This window comes from Alosa sapidissima, chromosome 4 (assembly GCF_018492685.1).
Source record: "Alosa sapidissima isolate fAloSap1 chromosome 4, fAloSap1.pri, whole genome shotgun sequence".
NCBI lineage: Eukaryota > Metazoa > Chordata > Actinopteri > Clupeiformes > Clupeidae > Alosa > Alosa sapidissima.
The window spans coordinates 11,173,586-11,199,045 of NC_055960.1; the positions used below are offsets into that span (position 1 = coordinate 11,173,586).

At 44.9% G+C, this 25,460-nt stretch overlaps 1 protein-coding gene across 17 annotated transcripts in view; it reads right to left on the reverse strand.

The window, feature by feature from the left end:
- ptprt (protein tyrosine phosphatase receptor type T) overlaps nt 1–25,460 on the reverse strand; it is a 213,570-nt gene that overhangs the window by 134,904 nt on the left and 53,206 nt on the right. For all 17 annotated transcript variants that reach the window (XM_042089740.1, XM_042089730.1, XM_042089744.1 and 14 more), the window contains exons 3-5: nt 6,688–6,956; nt 2,116–2,197; nt 690–805 (exon numbers count right to left, since the gene is read on the reverse strand). In XM_042089740.1, the coding sequence (XP_041945674.1) occupies nt 690–805; nt 2,116–2,197; nt 6,688–6,956 (467 nt within the window). The remainder of the gene's footprint in view (nt 1–689; nt 806–2,115; nt 2,198–6,687; nt 6,957–25,460) is intronic.

Here is a 25,460-nt window from a genome sequence, read left to right on the forward strand (position 1 = left end):
GTGTGCAAGACAGCACTTGGCCCGTGACTTTTTTTTACTGTTCTCCTCATCAGTCCCCGCAGCCAAATGGAGCCATTCTACCAAATCCGCATTAGCAAAAAATGTGGAGAGAGTCAATGGTCAAGGGTCTTAACTAATAGCCTTCGGCCATCATTAATGTGGAGCACTACATGGGACCAAAGATGATTCTGATTTGATTCATTTATCTTTGCTTACACAGAGGGGGCATGGATCGCTCGCTAATGCAGGCAATTCAAACCATTCTGGCACATTAATGGTGCTTCACATTCCAGCCTGAACACAGCTGTTATCCTTACAAAGTAACAGAAGGACTGCCTTAATACGTGTGTGTGTGTGTGTTTGTGTATGCGCGCGTGTGTGTGTGTGCGTGTGTGTGTATGTGTGTCTGTGTGTGCATGTGTGTGTGTGTGTGTGTGTTTGTGTGTGTGTGTGTATGTGTGTGTGTGTGTGTGTGTGTGTATGCAGAAACACAGGTATGAAGGTCTATTTTTATAGATCACACATTCTCTCCTCAATACACACACTAAACACGCAGGGTCATCGACACAAGTGCATGCATGCATGAATGACCGTGTGTATGTGTGCGTGTGTGTGTAGGTGTGTGTGCATGCATGGATGAGCTTTTGTACATGCGTGTATATCTGTTGGTGTGAGAGTAAGGTACGCACCTGTAGCCACAACTTGTCATAATGGGACCACTTGCCCCCGGCGATGCACTGGAAGGTGGCATTCTGGCCTACGTTGACCTCAACGCTCTGCAGTCGCAGGAAGTGGGGAGCTTTACCTGCGCAGCGCAACAAGCGAGAGCACATGTTAGTCCGATGGCATTTACCAGCGGCGCAGCAGGCTATTAAACAACACAAACCCCCACCGCACTACAAACAGCCCACTGCACACGAGAGCCTTGTGACATTTACCAACACAGGAGAAGCTATCCAGGGAAAAATCATAAAGCACAGCATCACAACTAAAAGTAAACATAGAGGAATATTTGCATAGGACTATATACGTGTGTTTTATATCTTGTGCAAATTAAATATAGCTTATATGCATCAATAGAGTTTCAGAAAGACTGTGACAAATATGACAAACACAGTTTTTAAAGATGTGATTATTATTTGTGTAGTTTTGCATTAGAGTGGCAAATATGCATGTCAGCTCGTCTTCTTTGACTTTTCATAATATATTAATTCCAATTTGCAAAGTTTCTGCTGATGGGTTCAAATTATAGAAAGTTTAATGTTTGTGCTCAAGCTAAATTTAGTGTAAAATCAAACATGGCATTGAAATGGCATTGGCCATCTTTTTTTCATATCCCATTTCATTACTCTTGGAAATGGATAGATAACAGCATATTCATTGATCATCCCTTTTCAAGACAAGCTTGACATTCATTTCAGACATTCATAACAGAACAACTACGCATGAATTGCTGTCTCGTCGACTGCAAATTTCCCTTTCTAATCTGATTCTGCGGTTTTTAAGTGCCCCGTCCATAATACTGAACCGTTTCCAAGTCTAGAATTTAGAAGAGAGAGAGAGAGAGAGGGATTGAGAGAGAGAGAGAGAATCCATACTGTATCTTGTATGCACTGTCTGCATTGTCTTTTATATTGTATATCAAAAACTATATATCTGTATTGCTGGAGAGCCACCAACTGCCGAATCCAAATTCTGTATTTGTGCAAACATATTTGGCCATTACAGTAAAGCACAATTCTGATTCTGATTCTGCTTCTAGAAACAGTAGAATGTCCAACTGGGACACGAGCCGCCTCACTGGAGCAGTAACTTGAGGTAACTCCCTTCTGTCAGGGCCAAATGATGAGAGGGCCCTGGGTCTCTCCGCTCTCTGCCCTGCAATCTGTCTCTCTCTCGGCCCCCTCAGCCTCACACATGGCTCCCTCCGCCCTGCCAGCAGAGCCAGCGACAGGCTGGGGCCAGCCTACTTTTTATTCTTGGGATTTTTCTGTACTTTATTTATTTATTTATTTGTTTTTATTTGTTGAACGACACGCCAGGAGTGGCGGAGCAACTGCTTGGGTGAGTGAGAAAGGCAGGAGTCATGTCACGGGCACGGGGGTGGTCACTCACGGCAGGGGTGGGCTAGCACTCGCACTTCATCCACCGCCAGGTATCCAGGGTGGCCCTGCACCGACACCGCCTCGAATATCACCTGAGAGAGAGAGAGAGAGAGAGAGGGGGGGGCGGAGAGGAAAGGAGAGACGGAGAGAGAGAGAGAGAAAGAAGAGAGAGAGGGGATGGGGGGATAGAGAACGGGAGGGATGGATTATGAGGGAGAGAGAGAAAAAAAAAGGGATATTTGAAACCGGTATTTGCGTAAACACCTTGTCTGACCTCGTGTCCACAGGTTTTGTCTCTCTGCAGTGGAGGCACCTGTTTGGACGTGGCTAATGTGATTAGAGAATTTGATCACCTCCCCATGAAATTCACTTATCTCTGATTCTTCTCATCCCTGTCCTCACAAAGTGCTCACCTATACACACACGGTCGGAGAACACACTCTTCCTGTTGATTTTTTATCTCTCTTACACACACACACACACACACACACACACACACACACACACACACACACACACAAACAATACACAATACACAGACATCAAGGGACGTGGAGTTGGCTGCGTTTAGATCTGCGAGGATCAAGACAGCCAGTTAGCGTTGCCAGAGTGCATATTAATGTTTGCTGACTCACTGCGTAAACAGAAGGTTGTCGTGGGGAGGAAAGCCACTCTTCACTTTGGGGGGAGCAGATCGTAATTAAAGGTTGTGCAAGGTCCCATGAAATTGTCCTCAGTTTACACACGCATAAAGACACAAACTCACACACTTTCTCTCTCTCACACACACACACACCTCACAGTCCCATGCAGTGCACAGGTACTGTAAACACACACACACATGGCAGACTGGCATGACTGCTTGCCACTGAGGATGTGCCATGTGGTAGGGACATGTGCGTCCCCGAGTGTGCCATGCCGTGGGATGCCAACCTGGGCCCGGAGTGCCTGGGCACACGAGGGGCAAGGGGAGGGGCATGCCCGGGGTGACCTTCACCCCCCCTCTGGCCTCTGCTTCATCGACATCTGCGCATGGCGGCCCCCGCTCTGACAGTTACCGTGACGGCAGAACGCTTCTGGTGCATGTAGACCAACAGAACGGAGTAACCACATCCAGAAGCACACTCAGACACGAGGAGTGTTAAATATTCATCGGAACCTAGAGTGTACTTACCACATGGGCATGTTCGGTTGTGTTAAACATATGGCTTCCCAGAGGCTATTGGCGAACCGCTACTAACACCTAATTCACTTTCAGTTAAGCTCAGCTCATTAATGTATGTTTACTTTTGCGTGATTTCATTCATTTAAGTGTAACTTAATTTTATATACCTTGCCAGGAAAGCAAATATTTCATATATTTCATAAACCCAAAGAAATCACACTGAGACACGCACATGGATTACAGACTACTTACTGAGGCATTTATATTGGTGCTGTTTTGGTTTGCTATTTCCCTTCCAACTGATGCGAAGTGCGCTGCAGGTATATGCAGTACAAATAATAATCCTCCTTGCCTCAGCCAGCCTCTCTCTCTCTCTCTCTCTCTGTCCCTCTCTTCCTTTGTCTAAAAATGAAATGACCCTCTACTCCCCAGGTGTTAGTTAGACAGAGAGCCATGAAGGGTTGATTGGTTTAAAAATCAAAGGGAGGCAAAGACATCAAAGAGCATGGTTATGTTCAACAGGGGCTTTGACTTTCCCGCACAATCACCACCTTGCCACTTCCCCCGTCGTAATAACGGTGTGACAGCGGCAAACGTGAGTGCCGCACTGCCGTCATTATTGTGATTATCAGCAAGTAGTGCCAAGGGCTGCACTGAACTGACATGCCATTCGGACAGTGGTGATGATTCACACATCGACAACTACGAGAAGAATGGTGGTGATAGTGAACCCCTTTTGGAAAAAAAATGGCCATCAAATGTGCGAGGGTCAATCCACAGCACCAAATTTGCACTCTCCTTCACTGGCTATTACGGCTAGCCTCCATCTGTCATTATGGCGTTACATGGTCACCTCTTCCAAAGTAAACGTGTTCTCTTTTCAGGGCAGTTGTCTGTCATAACAGGCAAACTAAATCTGAGTAACAGCAGCCAAAAGGAACATCATTTGGCTGGCCTCTGTGTGAGGCACTTTGGGGCAACAGGAGGTTAAGCAGTCTTCAGGCTCCACAGTCGTCTGCGGTGCTAAAGCCTGAAAAATCAAATTTCACAAGCCTGTCACATCAAATTTCCATCCAGAAAATGAAGTCTTAGTGAGCTTGAAAGGAAGCTGTTCCAAACAGTTGTTGAAAGTTTGTTGTTTTCTTGACTGTGTGAGTGTTTTGCCACAGGTCCTAAGAAGAGCTTTAAGTGGATAAATAGAAACAACAAACAGCAGAATGGAATAGTGGAAAACTGCTGAATTTGATCCAGACATTTATTTGGTAAAATTGGGCACTTATCTGTCTTGCCACCACCTCTATTCAAACCTCCTGCTCTAATCAAGCACACAGTGGGGCGCTCTCTGCCCTTTAATAGCCCACAGTCAGACTCTTCTGTAGACATCAAAACCTGATATTTAACAGCCAATTGATTAAGTTAAATTTAATTCAGTTCAGGAGGTTTTTTGTTCAATCTTTTTTTTTTGCAACCTATTATTAAATATTTTATAATGAAAGGCATGTGGTAGCAACTGAAAGCCAGCTGTAGTGCTCTATGTGTCTGTATGTGTTGAACACATACTTCTCTGCATAAGAGCAAATATTTGTATGAGATTAGTATTTGAGTAAGTGTTTATTTATCCGTTGAATGATATTGGAAAATATAATTTTGCTGATTGACACATTTTATCATTTCATCTGTTTTAAAAGGATTGTGAATGGAGACATATTAACATATGTTGAAAGTGAAACAGCAAGGGACTTGAGCATCAAGCTGTGTATATCTGAGAGTGTGAAAGACCCGGACACATTTTAAATGAAGTATAAAACGAGGACTGAAATTATGTCTCAAAGGTTATTTGATGTGCACTTTTCTGATGCAAGATTATGCCGGTGATTGCGAGGATAATTGTACTTGGGTGACTAAGGCACTGGTCTGATGTCCATTCTGAGGGCTTGCCGACTGGAAATACTCATTTCGGCCCATTTAGGGCAAATTGGCTGAGAGCTGTGGTGCCGAAGGTTTCCTAGGAGTGTTGTGAAGCCCAAATGACGGCTCTAAGAAAATTAGAGGTCTGCTTGGATTCTGGCACCAAACCTCATTACCATTTTAATGCCATGGTTCTCTTGAAAAGTGTGTTCACTAAGTGAAAAACAGCAGCAAGCACATATCTGGAAATAGACAGTCTTCTCAGAGTGGGAGAATTGTAATATTTATGTGTTAATGTTACATGTGTTTTAACATGCTGGTGTCACAGGTGAAAGTGATGTTTTTTATAACTATAACTATGACCTACTAATCTCATACAAATATTTATGTGTTAATGTTACATGTGTTTTAACATGCTGGTGTCACAGGTGAAAGTGATGTTTTTCATAACTACAGTATGTCTCCCCTCTACCATGTAGTTTGACAGTTTCGAGTATTTTTCATGCCATATATAATTTTGTTGATCTTTCACGTTGGCATTCACTCTGTAAAAGCCAACATATAATAATGATTCAAACATGGCTAGCGCTGAAGATTATTATTATTGTGCGACATATGATAAACAGCTTCATTTGACAGATCTTGTGTTTACTGTTTACTTATTGAGTACCGTGCAGTAACATCTTGGGGCATCTAAATTCATACAGAGACATCCAGCCTCAGCCACAACAAAATGACTGTCCTCACCCACTAGTATGCCTATACTGCATGACCCATTGTTTATCATCGCTGTAGAGAATTGCTGATGGACAGAAAACAGCCCGGACTAATTGCCTGTCCTCCGCCTACTTCAATAACACAGCAAACGATGCGTCTTGGCCAGGTTGTGTATGAACACACTGGCTCCAAATATGCATTAAATGATAAAATGATTTTTATCACTTGATGTCAAGGACAGCCGCTGCTAGCCGCTGCTATATTCAACTGTCAACTGTTCACACAAAGGCATTTACATACAATGTTCTAACACTTGCATGTATTTATTGAAGTCATGAAATATCTCCTATCTGTTGGACCACATGTAATGTTGTAAACACTGTCATATTGAAATATTAAACAACTGGCTTGTTTAACCACTCTGAATAGTTTCCAATACAAATACACTACCGGTCAAAAGTAAAGGCTATTTTTTTCCGTCTTATGCACTAGATTGTTTTGACTTGAGCGTGCCACATATTCCAAGGAAGAATACATTTGAATAGATGAATCAAGGTTGTAACCTTGTCTGAACATAAATGCCACTGAGTTGGCAGTAATTGATCCACAGTCGGTCACTGAGCTGACCTTTTATACTGAATAATAACTCGCATATTCGGGAACATTCAGTATCTGTTCATGTCACATTATCCATGCTTTGTGGTTGTTGTGGATAAACACAAGGCGTAACAGGTCAATTGTCTCATTATCTCATGACATGGCTGCGAGCCTAACAACGCAGGAGGTGCGTACCTGGTAGGAGTTGGGCCAGAAGGTGCTGATGGCCAGCTCCGCCTTCACCCAGCCCTCGGTCACCGTGGACGCGTTCCACACAGGGTTGCCTTGGGAACCACCATCCACCTTGATGTACACATTGAGGGATCCGGGGCTGGAGCCGTCACGGCTGGACAGGGAGTAGTGGAAGTCAATGCAGTGAGTGTCGTTTTCCTTGAGTGTCGGGAGGAGTAGGTGGGCCTTCTGTCCCGAGGCACGTCCAGAGGCATTGACCACCATGAAGGACCCTACAGAGTCGTGGAGGAAGGGAGATGGAGAGAGAGAGAGAAGTTGTTAGCAAGAGTCTCCTTAAGCTGCATGTACTCTAGACTAGAGGCAGCACAATTCCAACTGCAGGTGTTACATTAAAACTTCTAGAATTTACTACAGGAGTTTTACTCATCAGCTTCTACTTGTAAAGACTATACAGTGGGCGTACCCTTCCAGAGCCAGTGTGCCTATGTCATATTGGAGGCAAGTAAAATATATAAAGGGCAAAATGTAAAGCTGTTTCTGCCGACAGTTTTACCTCCTCTTTATTTAAATTTTATGAGGCAATATGTAGTTTTATGGCTTCACTTGAGGGAAGGCCACAACCCATTACAGCTGACAGTTTAACATCAATGTATGAGGAGAGGCAACGGGATAACCCGAAAAAAGGACAACTTTTCGTCTGAATTCTGACAACCCATCCTGAGAGAATAGCAATTAGCCGATTATCTGTAGCAATTACATGAACGGTCTCAGGGCGCCACTTTAATTGAAATTGCAGTCATTTATTAAGGTCTCCATAATTATCTTGCCAACGACTACTATTTCATCTATCTAATCCACACGGATGACCCACTGTTTTGCGCGCTGGTGTCAAGTGTTCCTCTTACCCTCAATTCATTGATTTAACCGACCACTCCCAGGCTGTCTCTTAGCGCTCTAATGAAATCTGCTTCCCAACAGGTAATCGCATCGTGAGCGGGAAAGGTTAGGATGACTACGGCCTCCTTTCAGGCCGAATCTCGCCCGCCATCTCTGATTCCCTGATGATGGATCATGGTCCCTAACCCCACGCGAAGACACAGGGCGGCATGCAGATAGCACACGATTCATCACCGAAATTATTTGAAGCACATCAATAGGTCAGAGACGAAGAAGATATCAATCTTCCCAACCTTGGAGCTCGGATGAGGCCAATCAATTCAGAGTAGTGATCCAATCTAGCGCAGCATCTAACCAGGCCACCCCGGCACCCAGCGAACAGGGGCTGATTAAATTTCTTATTCACACCAGCCACTTCAGTTTTACATCAGGCATTCGCGTGGACGCCCATCACCCCCTACCATCAATGATTGCCAATAACTGTGCCATACACAGCAGGGGTGCCTCAGAACCTGATGTAATTCACACATGCAGGCAAACTGGGTAGCCTATGTGGAGCCCTCACACACTACCTCCACTGCATATCCATTACATGGCCTCACCTATATCCCAATGAGTCAGAACGGGCGTGACAGCTCCTCAGTGGCAGGAGCCAAACACACACACGTTTAACTGATTGCAGTTCAGAGCCCAATATGCAGTATGCATACACATTAAGAAATGGAAATATGCATTTCAGAAAAGAAAAAAAACATTGATAAATAATGCACATTTCGTTTTTCTGAGATATTTACTTCAAATGTCAGTGTAAATAAATATGCATTCATCACACATTAATAAGCATTCATCACACAGTACAACCAGAAACAGTAACACAACCAAAATATGTCACATTGATTTTGACTATGAAACTCTCTTTGAGGATTGACAACACATCAAGGCAGCATGCTGCTAGTACCATGCATCACATTCACAGTTCTAAAAACAATGAAAGCCAAATGCCCTGGGGATATTGTCCAGCTCAATCAAAAAACACAATTACTGTGCTTATCTGTCTAATACTTTACAGAATATGAGTATTTGTAATTGTGTGCATTAACATTTACTGATTAATTGATTTATTAACAACACTGGGAAAAAACCTACACCAGGACTGCCAAAGCAAAACAAATGACAAAAGCATTCACTGAATAGGCGTCTTCTGCCTCCCATTTATCTCAATATAAACCCATAAGTGCCTCGTTTCTTTATTTGGTTTGGGAGCGCATAATAGTGCCTTGGAATGAAAATAGCTTTTTGAACGAAATAGAGACCCCACCAGTGACTTACTGGTGACTCAAAATCAATAGTAATACAAGCAGTTCTCAAACTTATCGAGCAGCTATACTGCCTGTGGAATCTACACAGGGCAATTTTACTGTATTAATCCTATAGGTCCAATGGCTTCATACAGGTGCATCGACCAGCAAGCTACCAACAAGCAGTGAGATAACATTTTACACAATGATTTTTTCATCACTATGTGTAAAAACTTACTGTATGGACTGAAATTCCCAAAGTATTGCCATTACTGCCACTGCAATTCCTTACAAAGTTAATTATGTCATTGGTGGGAATTGTAGGCAATATTTTGCACAAAAAAGTGTTTATATTTCACCTTCAAGAGTTCACTGGCATTCATTTGCCAAATATCTCAAATGAAGTGTCTTATGTTATTCATATTTTCTGCAAATCACAGATGTCTGCTTGGCAGTCATTTTCCATAGCAAAAAAGAAAAACTCTGTTAAGAGCAATTTGAAATGGATGTCACACAGCACCACCACCCCCCCACCCCCCATCATTATACCGTCTACCTTATGACAAATAGCGAAAACTCTGCCAGTTGTCACTTTAATATCCAATTATGAAAGGGCCCTGCGCTGTGGCCCCACTCCTGCTAAGTCAGATAAAGTCAGGGTATTCCTCACCGCCTGCTCCCACACCATTTATCTGGGGGCAATAAAGCGCCTATTTACCTCCCGTGCCAGATGAGCGGGGTAATCTGGGGTGCTCTCTGGAGGCCTAACGCACTGGAGGAGGAACAAAGAGAGTGAGGGACAGACAGGGTATAGAGGAAGAGAGAGAGGAAGACAGTGAGAATAAAATTTGAGTGAGAGAAAACAACGTAGATAGAGAGTGAGAGAGTAAGGCAGAGAAAGAGAGAGTGTGAGAGAGAGAGAAAACAACATAGAGAGTGAGAGAGTAAGACAGAGAGAGAGAGAGAGACAGGAAGAGAGAGAGAGAGAGAGAGAGAGAGAGAGAGGGGAGAGATGGCATGAGAGAAGCTGAATCCCAGCATCTGTAAGTGGGAGGCAGAGGAGCCAAAGTCAGCTGCAGCCCCATCTCCTTGTGCTCCCGTGGAGCAGCTGCGAACCACTCTCGCCTCAGCCCTGACTAACCCCCCGCCCCCTGCCTGCAGATGGCGACACACAGACACACAGACACACACACACACACACACACACACACACACACACACACACACACACATCCAGAGAGAGGGAGAGAGATAAACACACACGTGCACAGAAATACACCTTCACACACACGCTCATACACACAGAAAGACACACCCACGCACACGGAAGGCAATCCCCTTCGCTTGTGCTTGTCGGGATGGGCTGCGGTCCCAGGAGTGTGGCTGTGAGGATCTGAGCTCTCTCTGCTGGGCAGCGGCCCATTTCACACATTTAAACACGGCAAAATTCCCAGAGCACCTCCCCCTCCTCCTCCTCCTCCTCTTCGGCTCACCTCCGTGATGGCGATGGCGGTGCGAGGCGGGCTGATGGCAGTGCCAGCGCCAGGCCCCATATGCTTCCTGCCCTGGATGTGTAATGGCCCTGCATGATTGGCCTCCACTGTGCGCCATGCCCTAATTATTGCGATGCAGCATCATATGTGTCACCCCGCATGCACGTTTCACAGCTTCCAAACACAAATTCTCTCTCTACTTGTATTTCTCTCTGTCTCTCTCTCCCTCACTCATTGATCTTTCATTATCCCTCTCTCTCCCACTCTCTCTCATCTCGTCTCCATTTCTCTCTCTCTCCTTCTCTCTGCCTCCATATTTCTCTCTCTCTGTTTCTCCCCATCTTTCTATTTCACCTTCACTCATTAATCTCTCTCTATGTCACTATGCCTCACTCTCCATAGTTTGAGGACTGATCCAATAAATGAGTGTTAAACCTCTCTCTCTCTCTCTCTCTCTCTCTCTCTCTCTCTCTCTCTCTCTCTCTCTCTCTCTCTCTCTCTCTCTCTCTCTCTCTCTCTCTCTCTCTCCCCATCTCATGCCCTTCAGAGTGGTGAGAAGCACCAGAGTAATGTGTGGAGACTGGGGGACTGGGTCGCAGCGATGGCCGCGTGGCGCGGCAGCAGTGTTGGCCCTCACAGGCACGATGTGCGGGAATTCACAGTGGCCTTTTAAAAATCACGATAGCTCGTCTGTTTGACCTTTTCTCACTCGGTCTGGACTCGGTAATGCGGGCAGACGGCGGGCACAGAGAGCGAGAGAGAGAGAGAGCGAGAGAGAGAGAGAGAGAGAGAGAGAGAGAGAGAGAGAGGACTCAGACATTGGCGCTAATCTGATAAGTGGAAAATCAATAATTGAAGTGTCATTACTGAGGGGCACGAGGCGCCACCAGGCGAGTCTGCTCCAATGCAAAATGCCTCCATCTCTACAGTGATGGAGCGCAGCCTTGTCTGTGGTCAGCCACTCCAAAAAAAACCCTGTCCTGCTTTCTGAAATATTAATTGTTTTCTGTTTTCACGCTGCAGGATACTGGTTTTAAACATGGTCACTCTCGCACAAATGAAACATGCATTCCAGACTAATGAGGCTTACTCAGGGCTTAGAGGGATAATCAGTGACCAGTAGTCAGGGTAATGAAATTAACAAAAACAACAACGTCAAACACCGCTTTGGGCTAACAATTTGCCGATAAATGTGTTTTGTATGTGTGATTTAAAAACTGAAAAGAAATATGGGCAATATGGAGAGCGCCTCTCGCACTATACATTACTAGAGATTCTAAATAGGAGCCACTATTCACTAACACAATAGCCAAGCAAATAAACAAATAAATAAATAAATATGAAATAAATATTTTGCAAACATCCCACAAATGAGAATTGCCTTGAAAGGAATGCACTTTCTATCTCCCTCTCCATCTCTCTTTCTCTCTCTCTCTCTCTCTCACTGTTAAAAGGAACAAAGGATGGCCTTTATCATTTCAACTATGAAGTCTCCCTCGGTGGCCAAGAGTCACAGCCAGGTTGTTTAAAACCTGAACAGAATCAGCCTGTTTATGATTAGCATGTGAAAGAGAAGGGACGCTGCAGATGCCGCCATGCTCGGCCAATCAAAAGCAGCCTAAATCGCCAGGGAAGATCACAGGCAGCACTAATGAGAGGCAGAAGGCGAAGACCGAGAGACAGAAGCTAATAACTCTATTGGGTGTAGCATAAACAGGATTTCACCGCTACGTCTGATATGGGAACCTCAGCGCTTGAATCGAGTTTAGATAAAAGCTTCTGTCACAATAGGACTCAGACCGACTGAAAGTCACCTTCGATCCATTCTCGTCCCATTAAAAACAGAGTGAGGTCTGGCCAAATGAGTTACAGTGATTTCTATGGCTATTACCGCAAAAGAGAAAAGCTAAAGTGTTGATAACTCTTTCATGTGGTCGAATCACAGAAATTGATATCCCTGATTATATTGAGTCCAGGCCAGTTCTATTGAAGTTTGAGGTGATTATGGTATGGTGTAAGTGGGTTTCTATTACGGACAAAGGGAGTCTGATGCCAAAGCCTCCTCCTGGGCTTTACATTACATTAGTTCATCCATCAACAAGATGAGGCCATTTTGACTGAGGCAATCATGTGCATCAAAGTTGCCCAATGAAATGCCAGCCTTCAGATATTCCCCGCACTGGATGATAGTGGCCACTCACAAAATGCATCTGGTCAAACCTCATCAAAGGCGTCACAGAATTTCAGTGAACAGCTGAGCCAAAAGGTTATTCTAGGGCAATGGAGTCAGAGTAGGAGAAAAGGAGAGAGAGGGAGAGAGAGAGAGAGTGAGGGAGAGAGAGAGAGAGAGAGTCAATTCCAACCAACACCGTGCTCTATTCCCTATAAACAGTTGGTTATTTGTATACTGAGTAGGAAGATAAATACTATACTGCCACGCTCTTTCACAGGTCTATTTCGGCTAAATTTGCAGCCAGTCTCCCAATAAATCAGCTTTGGAGTGCCGGCCTGTGGGGGGGGGGGGGGGGCAGTGTGCATTTTAACGGGATCGCAGACAGCACAAGGAGTAGATAAACAAGACGGATTCCAGGGGCAGGAAAACGGATAGCCGCACTGGTGGAGGCCACGGGGACGACTGAGAGCTTGTCAACCCAGGAGCGATGAAGGGAGCTGGGCCCTCTTAACCCCACCTGTCTGGGTGAAGGGTTAGAGGGGGTGGTGGATGGGGCGCTTCCCCCTCGGAGGTGGTTCTAGTAGGTTCTAGTAACCTCCACACTACCATATCTGAGTGACTGATAAGCATGGCAGATTATCCCCCACACCACTCGCAGTTTGGACACGGTCCATTTCGGGGGAAAGAAGACGTGGTACGACGCACTGAACATGTCATTTTCCTAGTGGTGATGTGTGTGCACTTACTGTAAAGACTTTTTTTCCTTCTCTCTTTTTTGTTGTAAAAAGGGCCACTTTGCAGTGATCACTGCAAGGGCTCCCATTGGGATGTAGGTGCTAAGGCCTCGGCAGTAAATGGAATTCCGCCTTTGAACTTGCGACTTGCGACAGAGCTCTCTGCTCCGACGCGTCGGCAGAGCCTCCATGCTGTGCCAGGGCTGGTTGTGTGTGTGTGTGTGTGTGTGTGTGTGTGTGTGTTTAGGTGTGTGTGTGTGTGTGTCTGTACAGTATGAAAGTGGAATGAATAAGAGAGAGAGAGTGTGTGTGTGTGAGTGTGTGTGTGTGTGTGTGTGGTTGAGTGGAAGTGCATGTGTGTGTCTCTGGAGTGGAAGTGTATGTGTATGTGTGTGTGTGTGAGTGTGAGAGAGAGAGAGAGAAAAGTGCGGCTCGCTCCGTCCCCCGTCTCATTAGAGTGAGGGTCAGGCCTGATCCACCGCTCACGCCTCGCTGCAGAGATTGAATCATGGGCCTGACAAGGGGCTAAAAACACGGAGAGGAGCCACATCGATCTGGACAGGCCGCAAGAACACACGCTTTATCCTCATTGACAGCTCGCCTATGCAACGTCGATAATCCTCTGTCGAGTCGAAACACACCACAGCAACCACAGCTAGACGCAGTCTGCTTCAATTGCTCACCCCCTCTCCCCTCTCACTACCCCCACCATCCCATCCCGCCTCCCACCCACACTGACTAACCTAACTGTTTCCCCACAACCTGTCAATCCAAATGATCCCCAATCAATTTGTAATCACGGAATCAATGAAAGCCGTCAGTGTGGGCCACCCCCGCGGAATGATTGTGTAATGGAAACCGACACAAAACCCACAAGAGAGGTAATCCGATTTTGGATAATTCATCGCAGGAATATGCTGCGGCGATTCGTCTTCTGGAAGGCCCTTTTGAGGATAAAAATACCTCAGGGCAACAAAGTGTTTCTGGGCCTGTGGGGTCCCCCATTCATCAGTCCCTGACCAAATGTTATAGAGCTCATGGATGATAAAAAAAAAAAGTCCTGGAGCCATTTATCCTGCTTTAGGACAAGCCTCTGCTCTTTTACGCTCAGATGATGTCCATTCCTCTCTGCCACTATCTGCCATGGGAATCGGAATCGCAGGCGGGCAGGCAGGAAATGGCTTGTGTGCGCAGCCGGCTCTATCCTACCCACACACACATGTCCACACACATATACACACTCACACACACGTACACACTCATGTCCACCTACTCTCTTTCACTCTTTATCTCTCTCTCTCTCTCTCTCTCTCTCTCTCTCTCTCTCTCTCTCTCTCTCTCTCTCTCACACACACACACACACATGCCCACCGTCTCACACACACACACATACACACAGACTCTCACCCACCCACCCACTCTCTCTTTCTCTCTCTCTCTCTCTCACACACAACACATATACACACACACACACACACACACACACACACACACACACACACACACACACACACACACACACACATGCCCACCCTCTTTCACACACACACACACACACACACACACACTTTCAACCGACCCACCCACCCCTCTCTCTGTCTCTCTCTCTCTCTCACACACACACACACACACACATACACACACAGGACAGCAGGATGATGGAGAGCGACACATGAGCCAAAGAAACTCATCAGGTCAGGGGAGCCAGGTGAGAGCTCGAGGACCCACAGGGTCGGCCAGGAGAAGAAGAGACAGAGAGCACAGGGGGAGAGGGGGGGGTGGGAGAGAGAGAAAGAGACGGGCACAGATAGAAAAAGAGAGGGAGAGAGAGGGAGAGAGAGAGATGAGACAGAGAGAGAGGGACTGAGGGAAAGATGGAGATGTAGAGAGAGATAGAGACAGTGCAGTGAGAGAGAGAGACAAAGAAAGAGAGCGAGCACAAAGAGAGAGAGAGATGGAGAGAGAGAGAGACCGAGGGAGAGATGGAGAGGAGACTTAGAGAGAAGGAGAAAGAGAGATGGACAGAGCACACAGAGAGAGGGGAAAAGAGAGAGAGGGAGACAGAGAGAACACAGAGAGAGAGACTGCGTGTGCAAAAGAGAGATAACAGAAGTTGGCTGCACAGGAACAACTGGGCCGCATTGGGCACTGTGCCCTCCCTCTCACAGGCTAAACTGCACATCTCCCCTGCTTCACATAATTTTCTTTGGAGAACTACACAAATAACACCATCTGATATGAACAGCATAAAGCCCATCTCCAAAACACACTAAAGCTGGTCGTGCAGCATATTTAGGGGTTTTGTAGAGAGTTAGAGTATCTTTCTAAGAGGTCGACTGATTGATCAGTCAGCCGATTAACTGGGCCGATTTTTTTTTTTTTTTTCATTTATTAATAATTGGCATCGGTCGACACCTGAGCATGTTATAAGCTGATTAACAGGCAGGCCAATCTGCGGGGAGCCAAATGTTATTGCGTGTGACACTGCCTCTAGTGTCAATCAAATTGCCACTCTACCGATATACCCCCAGTGGATGCTGCCCAGCTCAGAGGAATAGAAGAACAACATTGTAACTACTGGGTGAAAGCAGGCAATCCTTATCTTTCCATAATTAATAATTAACAATTTAGTAATTGTTAGATATCAAATGCTAGCCTACTTTTAGAGAGAAAATGCGAATGACCTTAGGCTAATAGCGAACCTTCAACCAGCTATATCAACCAGCGATACCAAAACCCGGTAACGGGCCCTAGGGCTACACTATTTAAGACCGTAGGCCTACTATTGATAAGCTCTGACGTTATCAATTCTGTTTTTGGTATCGGAGAAAATCTCTCCCTCAGAGGCTGCGTTCAGGGCAAAACAGCTCACACATTCACACACACACACACTGCTGCAGCATCTTGTTCAGACACGTAGAGCCTCTTGCTCTTAGCAACGGTGGTGAGTAAACTAAACATTCTAAAGTGTGATGACACTTGACTAGAGTCAATGCTGACAAAGTGCATCAGAAGTGCAACAAGTTGTTTGCGTGTGAGAGTGGAAACACAAGCAATTTGTCGAAAAAAGTCACTAAATCGTCCCCTTAGAATTATAAGGTTCTATCTGACATTTTTGTCAAAATTGAGTTATTTACATATTCTTATTCTGTGACACCTTAAGAAGATGAGGTGAAGTGTTTCTTGTAGTTGTATGCATTTTTGGACATTATATCTGAAGAGGTTTGTTCCACTTAGCAGTATAACTCTATGGAATTCTAAGACTTTAAAGCTCAATATCTCAGAACTTCTCAGAACCTAGATAGAACCCTATAATTCTAAGGGGACGAAATGTGTCGGTCTATCGGTCCCTCATAGCCTTTATGACCCCATCCCTTGTGGCCTGTGTAGTCCTCAGCATAGCAGATATGAGAGACAGACCTTTACACATGCTGTGTAATATGTGTAAACAGAGTCATTATTGTGTTTTTTTGCAATCACTTATCACTTGGCAATTTGGCCATTACATTGTTATTATGGCAATTTGGCTTGTAACAGTGTCTGTCGACAAACATGAACAAACAACAGAAAACATGCCTCAGGACAGTTTGGGCAATTTTGGCAGTTTTGCTCAAAAGGTTTTGAACCCTGTACGATTAACTATTACGCAGCCTACTTTAATCATTTGTCCAAATTCCCTCAATCGCCTCTGTCTTTTCAAAAAGTATTATATTGTAATGTCTATGGAATAATATAATTATGGAATAAATGACTTCAGAATATAGGCCTATATTGGCCAACAGATCAGCATCAGCATCGGCCATAGAAAAATCGGTTTACTTGACAGTATCAACATAAGAGTGACATGACACTGTCATGAACACATGACACTGTCATAACACATAACCCTAACCTCTAACCCTAATCCTAACCCTAACCCTAAACCTAACCCTAATCCTAACCCCAATTTGTTATGACAAAAACCGAATGTCACTTAATAACAGAAGCGTTATGTCATAAACGTTTATGACTTGTTTATAACACGTTCATGACAGTGTGATGTCACTCTTTACTGTAAAGTGTAACCAAAACCCATATGGATCGCAAATACATGTCAAATGGAGTCCTCCTCAGCCTTTGTTTATCTCTTTATTTTCAAGAGGTATGGGAAGCATCACCACAGACCGTCAGGAGAAGACCATCAGTTTAGGTGTGTACAGACATTTGGACAAAAGTGTGCTCTGAAGTATCTCTCTCTCTCTCTCACTGCAAATCAAAATGGATCTGGTCTGTCAGTTATTTCTACCTGTAGGGTAGAATATGCTACAGTACACCACACCACAGTAATCTTACACAGGAAATGCACATGCACAGTCATGCTTCACAACAAGATGATAATCATATTAACATTTTGTATTCAATTTATAAATCTTGCAGGCTTGTCAAATTTCAAAACCATGAATTCTGTGTTTATTAATGCACATAATATTCTTGTAAATAAGATAACGGATGGGCCATATATACACATGAATATGGAAGAAATAATGAATAAAAAAGGCACAATAATCTGTTACTGGCACATTCAACCATTCTTTGGCAATCTGTTTGGTAGACAAACCTGCTTACGCTGCCATCATACAAATGGGACCTCAAGTCAGGAGAGAGTATGAGATGAGTGGAGCGAACACTAACTCCTACCGGTCATATATCATCTGTCTCCGTAAAGTGAATGTAATACTGTAATAAAGCTTAATATCATCCGTTCACTTCAAATTTATGTTGCTGTGAATTAAACATTAGACTCCAAACTGATATAATTCACGCGAGACAGATGCTATTTTGTTCCCATATTGACTGACTTTTTATGAAGGCGGTATTTTTTTTTCAACCCTCCGGGCAACACAATAAAATTAGAATAAAAAAAGAGAAGTGTGTAATTGGCTTTTTAATGGGTTTGCATATCCACGCGCTTCGAGGAAAGTCTCTGAGCAGCTCATTCATTCTTAAAGTCATGGAGCAGTGGCACTCAAGTGACAAATAAAGGCCAGGTATTAAGGACCCGCGTTAGACCTGGAGATCATTCAGGAAGCAACGCATGAGCTCACATCGAAATAGTCTTGTCTGGGAAATTCACATGGAGCGGTGGTGATATGCCTCCACAGACTTGCAACTTTTAGCACTTCTCTGGGAGATTGGACAGTAATGGAGACAGGAAGGGGGCGTCCATATTTCCCCACCCCAGTCTCGCTTGTCAGATGGAGACGGGGTGGGGGGGTGTGTGGGGGGGGTGAATCCACCAGTAGTAGCACTCATCCAGAAAACACGGGTCTCTGGGTGGCGTCTTGGGAAATTCTGTTTCTTTTTCGATTTGTCTCAGACCACTGTGATAAGCCAGACAATCTTTTTTGGTGCCAGTTGGGGGTGAAAACCGACCCCCATGCTGGACTTTAGTGGACGCAGAGGAGTGCTGAGGAGTTTTTTATGCTTTTGACAGAGCACTAACAAGCTGACAGCGGCCACCAGTGCAATGCAACTTATATCACAACTCTCTGCCACAGATCACAACTGAAACAAACTCTCGCCGCTCTGTCTGTGCTCACTAAACCATGACTAATACAGAGCAATTGATTTGCAATTTTGTTTTGCAATGTTGTGGCTGTGTTCTGCATTTTGTAAGTGTGTATGTTTTTTTAAACTGAAAGCACTTAGCTTAGAGACTCTACATATCCTAGATTTTCTGTATTGATGTCCTTTCAAAAGAGGAACAGAACTAGAAGCGATGGACTTGGAAAATCAATTCACGACTAGGCTCTCTTCTTTTCAAACAGAACCACTACTTATAGAGGGTATGAAGCGAATGACCACATACTGTATGGTTATGAGGGATCGGCTTAATTGTTTTTACGTCACTAATTGAACAGTTTGAGCAGAGCACGATTTTCCCTTGAGATCAAGGCTGTCTGATTCTTTGAATAGAAAAGCAACATACCACTGAAATTTCGTTTATTCATCTGAGACAACCTAGACTAAAAAATATGCTGTTGACCTTCTCTGGATACAATTGAAGAAGCCCTACGAGGGCCAGCTGGATGGATAATTGTTCCCAAAGGTACAGTAGCCGCGAAGACAAATTCTCAGAATTTCCGTCGTAAGTTAGGAGAAGAAAGGTCACTGCCTGCGTTTCAGATGGATTGTTGAGCGAGTGCAATGTCCAGAGCAGAATCCAGTCACTCAGCGGTTGTGTGTGTGTGTGTGTGTGTGTGTGTGTGTGTGTGTGGGGGGGGGGGCGCTCATTGTTCCCCCAGGCTTATGAGGTAAAAAAGCATGCGGTGGAGCTCAAGTAACAAAGGCCGTGGATGGCTGAAATTACGAGCCAGACAAAAGGAGCATTCAGGCAGAATGGCGACGTTATTTCTGCCGATAAGCAGCATTTTCATGCTGCCTCAATGCGAGGAAGACAATCAGACAAAAGTGAAAGGGGTCCCATTTAGACGCAGGCAATACATGAAATGGGAACCAAGCGGGTGTGGGTTTGTATGCTTTCTAAGATGTCTCCTTGACATCTTCGAGTGCCTCTGTTGTGCCTCGTCAGCTGGGGCAACAAGAGAAGAGGTACCGGTGCCAAAATAACAATAAAAGAAAAACTCTTGAGATGCTTTTGAAACTAGCCACTTTCATCTTGAATCATAATAGAAACCAACACACACACACATACACACACTCACAAACACACACACACACACACACACACACACACACACAGTTCATCAGAACCCCCTATCCAAGGCACTTTTAATGGCCTTCCTCACAAAACTCCACTTCTCTTAATTGCAAATAATTAAAGTAGGAGGGAACCGCCACACAATGGTCTCTGAATCGTCGCAGTCAGAGTACTCCGGGTAGGAACCTTGAACCTACAACCAGCTCAATTCCACTCATATCTCTGCTTTCAGAGATTCCTTTGCCTGAACCCTGTGGCTTCAAGCCATGGATACAGTGCATGTGATGTTATACAGTATCATCAAACTGAAAAAGAGAGCATTTGAACAAAATATAGCAGTTTTCATCTAAAACACAGCAGTGGAAATTCTCAGAATATTTGGCTGAAAATAGGATGCGCATACGTCAATATGAGACAGGGACATGGCCTTCTACATTGTGTGTGCATACCTCCAATGTTGAAGAAAGTATTTCACAATCACCATCCTATAATGTGCTTTCTTTCCTGTATCCGAGGCTCTCCCTGGAGATGACCTGTTCATAATTACATGGGCATCCATCATTTTATGAATATGCCGAGAGCAGTATTACAAACACCGCCTTTGTCTGGCAGGTTTTAAAGAGAGCTTTAAACCCCCCTGCAACATAAGCTAGAATTTATTTCATCACAAAAATTAATTTAGCACTGGTACACTCTAATGGGTATTGAATACTCTCCTCCACCTTTCACAAACAGGCTGTGGAAAATGAGATTCATAAACAAAGTCGGTGAAAGCTGTCTTGCCTTTGTTTTATTTGTGCGCTGTTTTATATAATAACGCTGCCTTCTGCCCCTCCAGAGGTACAGCCCATGAGTCAGTGTGAAAACAAAATGTATTCCTTTATTTCTTCGCCACCCACCAATACTGTCTAACAAATTATATTTTGTCGGTAAATCTTAAATGAATGGGGCCACTGGCTTGCGGTGAGGAATAGGTGGTGGTTCTAAAGTGAGCGGTGAAGATAGGCTGAGCTTGTTCACCAGGGAGACAGGGAGAATAGGTTGGAGAGGGAGTGTAGAGGCATGGCTTTAATGGAAGCGTCTTTGTCTACCTTATCTTCACAAGGACAACGTGTTGAATGTGATTTAGATGGAGTGGTCAAATTATTTTGTTACCCTTTTGTGAGACTTTATTAAGGAATTATGTATCTGATTGTGATTAGATAAATGTGAAATCATGTCATGTCACCCCATTATAAAATAACATTGTATGAGACAATTGACGTTTGTCCTCAACAAATCACATACAGGCCAATAGTTATCTGCAGCAAAACCACAGAACTAATTTACACATTACACAAGCGTAATGGTGGAACGTGGTGAATATATTTCATAATCCTGGTAGTTTGAGATAAACCAGATAATACTACTAATAGTGTATATAAAAGTGAATATCCAAGATGTCTAAATCGTTCTATCTTTTTAAGAAAAAAGTTAAAAAGCAATTTCTGTCTAATTATGTCTAATGTCCAATGTCCACTGTACAATCATGCTATACTAACTTAAGGCCACCGGGTCTGATTTCTGACAATCGTAATTTCTAGTGTTTCCCTACTGGTGTGGGGGGGTGGGAGGTGGCGCGGCAGTATCCTTTTGGATACTGCGGTGATACCTGGGGTTTGTGTACTGTATTTTTTGTTTATGTTTTTGTTATGTTTTCCCGTGTACACTGTGTATTATTCTTCTGTCTCAGGTTTCCCCGCTGACAAGCAGCTCCTTGCAGCTTTTTTGGGGCCTTTTCCTAATTCATATACTGACCACATATGAGATGTATATTTATATAAGTATGATTGTAAGATATAAATAAAAATACATCGTATCGTATCGTACTATAGTTTGAGTATTGTACAATCATACTGAATGACATCACCTCACATCTCAGTCCTTCCCTTCAGCGCACAACTGCAAAATGACATTTGTCTGAGTGTTCTTGACCATACTATACAAACGCCATTTCTAACAAAGCCTCTATCACATCTACATGGGATTTATGGCATCATTACATGTGTGCTCCTGGGGTAGCAATTCGACTGTGTGGAACAGCATAGATAAGACCCCATAGGGCATGAATCTGCCCTCTCTATTCACAAGGATTCCCATAAAGGGGCAGTCGCTCCAGATCTATGGCCTATTCGCATGCTTATAGGCCTGTATACTAGAATGAAAGCCCATCCTTGAAAGCCCATATAGTGAACGACCTGCCTCCATAAATGAACAGGAGCCCAAAAGCAAACCCCGCTGTTGCTGATAAGCATCGCCAGCACCCGCAACCCCCCCCATCCCCCCCCCCCCCCCCCACACACACACACACACACATACACCGCCCAACCCTAGCACGTCCCCTGCTTGGTACTCTGTTCTTATCAAGGAATCGCCTCATAAATGACATCCTTTTTCACAATGAAAGTTATTACATTCTCCCCGGGGGGCTGTTACTTCAAAGAGCAATGGGTTTTAAATGTTTTCTTAGTCTAACAATGACACTGACTTATGAGTCCCTTCACACCACCCGCACCCCCCTCAGCCGCTCTCGCTTCACCCCTTTGGAAGCCACGGGATGCATTTGTTGTGTGACAGAGTGAGAGAGATCATGCAGGGGGGAGAGCAGAAAGGAAAGGAACACGTGGAAATGGGCCCCGACTGGGAAGAATGCTAATGGCCCCCCAACCGCCGGCCTGCATGATCGCTCGCTCACAGAAAAGCGCCAAGGTCACCCGTGTCCAACTGACAGAACACACACACACACACACACACACACACGGTCAGTCGCCTCTGAGTTATAGCCCACTCCGACCTCCCTGTTATGAGAGCGCTGCTCCATGCGCTGAGGATCTATCAGCCACAGCGGCGGTGGCGGCGGCGACGACAGAGTCAGCTCTGGACGGGGAGCCGATAAGCTGGACGAAGCGGTGACACAGAGCTACAAAAGGGCCGGTCAGAATGGGGGAGCTTGGCAGCGAGGCCCTCTAGGTGTGATAATGAAGGTCTTATTATTCCGGGAGCCATGTGGCAAGCTGTAGTGGACGACAACTGAGACTTTTAGCCGGTCGCCAGGGTTGGTGAAAGGGTGAGGGGAAAATGTTGAATGGCACAGCGGTCTTAATTCTTTCACCATCTTTTCTTGCTCAATTTACTCATCTTTATTCATTTATTTATAAGTTCATTTTATTCTTATATCATATTATTCTTTAGTTAATGGCTTGACTTTGGAAGCATTACTGGACACCTTGGTCAGTCTGTTGAGGACCGTTTTTTACAAATGAACTTATCCTACATGATTTCTTTTGTGGTAGCATGGGATAGCCATGAAAAAATAATACTAAACAGTCCATGTTAGCCTCTCACCAGCATACTACAGAGCATTAGCCCTACACTGGTGCCACCAATTCATCTGTTTAGGAGAGCTTCTTCACTGAATCTAATCAGTGCTACTCACCAAGCAGCATGACACGAAACTTCATCACAAGGGCATTACCCAACTCAAAACTAATACACTCGGCTTCCTTGGCACATAATCCCTGCCCAGGGGAAAGGATGAAGTCGGCTGGAGCCACATATTGGCTGCCAGACTTTTGTGTTTAATTGAAGATCATTTCTGCGCGTTGGAGACATTTGAAGCCCGACTACTCACAGTGTGGGGATAGAAGGTAGTCACACCACACCTACTGTACATCACAAGCTGCAGACTCAACACTCACAATTAAAAATGATGTTAGTTAAAAGTATAAAAGTAAGTTTTTAGAGTCAAGCATTAGACAAGAACCGTATTTCCTTAGTGTCAAACTGTGTCACCACCATACATCTGAAGATCCATTGGGATGAAAATTCTAGGTCATACCCTAACCTCAGGATGGTAAAGTATAGAAAACCACTGATAAAATACTGAACGCCTCCATAATTTGATCACTTCCTCTCTTCCTTTATTTCTCTCTTTCTTCCTTCATTATTTTTCTTCAGTCTCTGTGCAAAGGCATCCCAAACATATTGTGTTTTTTGCGCTGGTTAAAGCAACATGAAGCTTGAGGAGAGTAGATCCAAGCATCCCAAGACTTTTCAGGCTACTGTATGCTAGCCCAGTTCCTTATGCCCATTTCACACCGGGTGAGTGGCGTGAGCGTGTCAGCTGCGTGGCGTGTCCGTTTTTATTTCGCCTCCCATGTTAGCAGGTTAGAGCTTGCACACCGCCTGCGTGACACGCACGTCTCAGGCGCGGCTCGAGCCGCGGCGAAAACGCGTGCCTGCTAGGAATTATAGGACTCTATTTTTCACGCCACAAGCAAGTCGGAAGCGTTTCCATTCAAAGCAGTGAAGAAAAAAAATGACGTGAGAAAAAGAGACGTTTTAATTGGCAGAGAGTATAAGTATAAGTAGATATACTCTTTTGATCCCGTGAGGGAAATTTGGTCTCTGCATTTAACCCAATCGGTGAATTAGTGAAACACACTGCACACAGTGAACACACAGTGAGGTGAAGCACACACTAATCCCGGCGCAGTGAGCTGCCTGCTTCAACAGCGGCGCTCGGGGAGCAGTAAGGGGTTAGGTGCCTTGCTCAAGGGCACTTCAGCCGCGGCCGAACCGGCAACCCTCCGGTTACAAGTCCAGAGTGCTAACCAGTGGGCCACGGCTGCCCGAGAGGCTGCTGCAGTGCCGCATCAGACACACTTCTGGTAAACGAAGACATAGAAAATGCCACGCAGCCACCACGCAACTGACACGCAACAGACACGCAACGTTCACGTCACGCACCCGGTGTGAAACGGGCCTTAGCCATGCTACCACCGCGCATGCAGCCCAGTGGGTCATTGTTTTGTTTTCGTTTTCTTATGGTAGTGTGATAATTCCCCTGTGGGCTGGAGATGGTAGCTGAAAAGCAGGGCTCTGCTGGGGAGGTAAATGGTTCTGCTTCAGTAATGTCTGAGACTCAACACAACTGAAATACTGTATTGTCACAGTCAGGAGCTAAATACAAAACTAGTCTCTGTCTGAAATGCCAGACTATTCCCCCAATAACTGGGCCTCCATTTTATTTTCAGTCTACTCTATCTTTTCCAAGCTCACCAATGTATGCAATCACCTGTCCTCCAGGCCTCTCTCTCTCTCTCCATCTTCATCCCTCTCTCTCTCTCCATCCCTCTCTGTCTCTCTCTCTCTCTCTCCCTCATTCTCTCCTTGACTGCTGCTGGTCACCTGCTGAGCACCTCTCCATCTGCTCTGCGCACTGCCGCCATCGTGACTTTCCCTCAAACTTGAACTCGCTGTTCGTTCCCCTCGCAATGGCACCGGGGGCGCCACGGGAGGCTCTTTAATACCTTAGGCGTCTAAATTTAGCTGAAAACGATATTATGATAATGTCTAGTGGTAATGTTTTAATTATATCAATCAGATTACTCAGAGGGGTCCTCGTGCCTCATTTCATTCCAGGCAGCCTGGGGTCTGCAG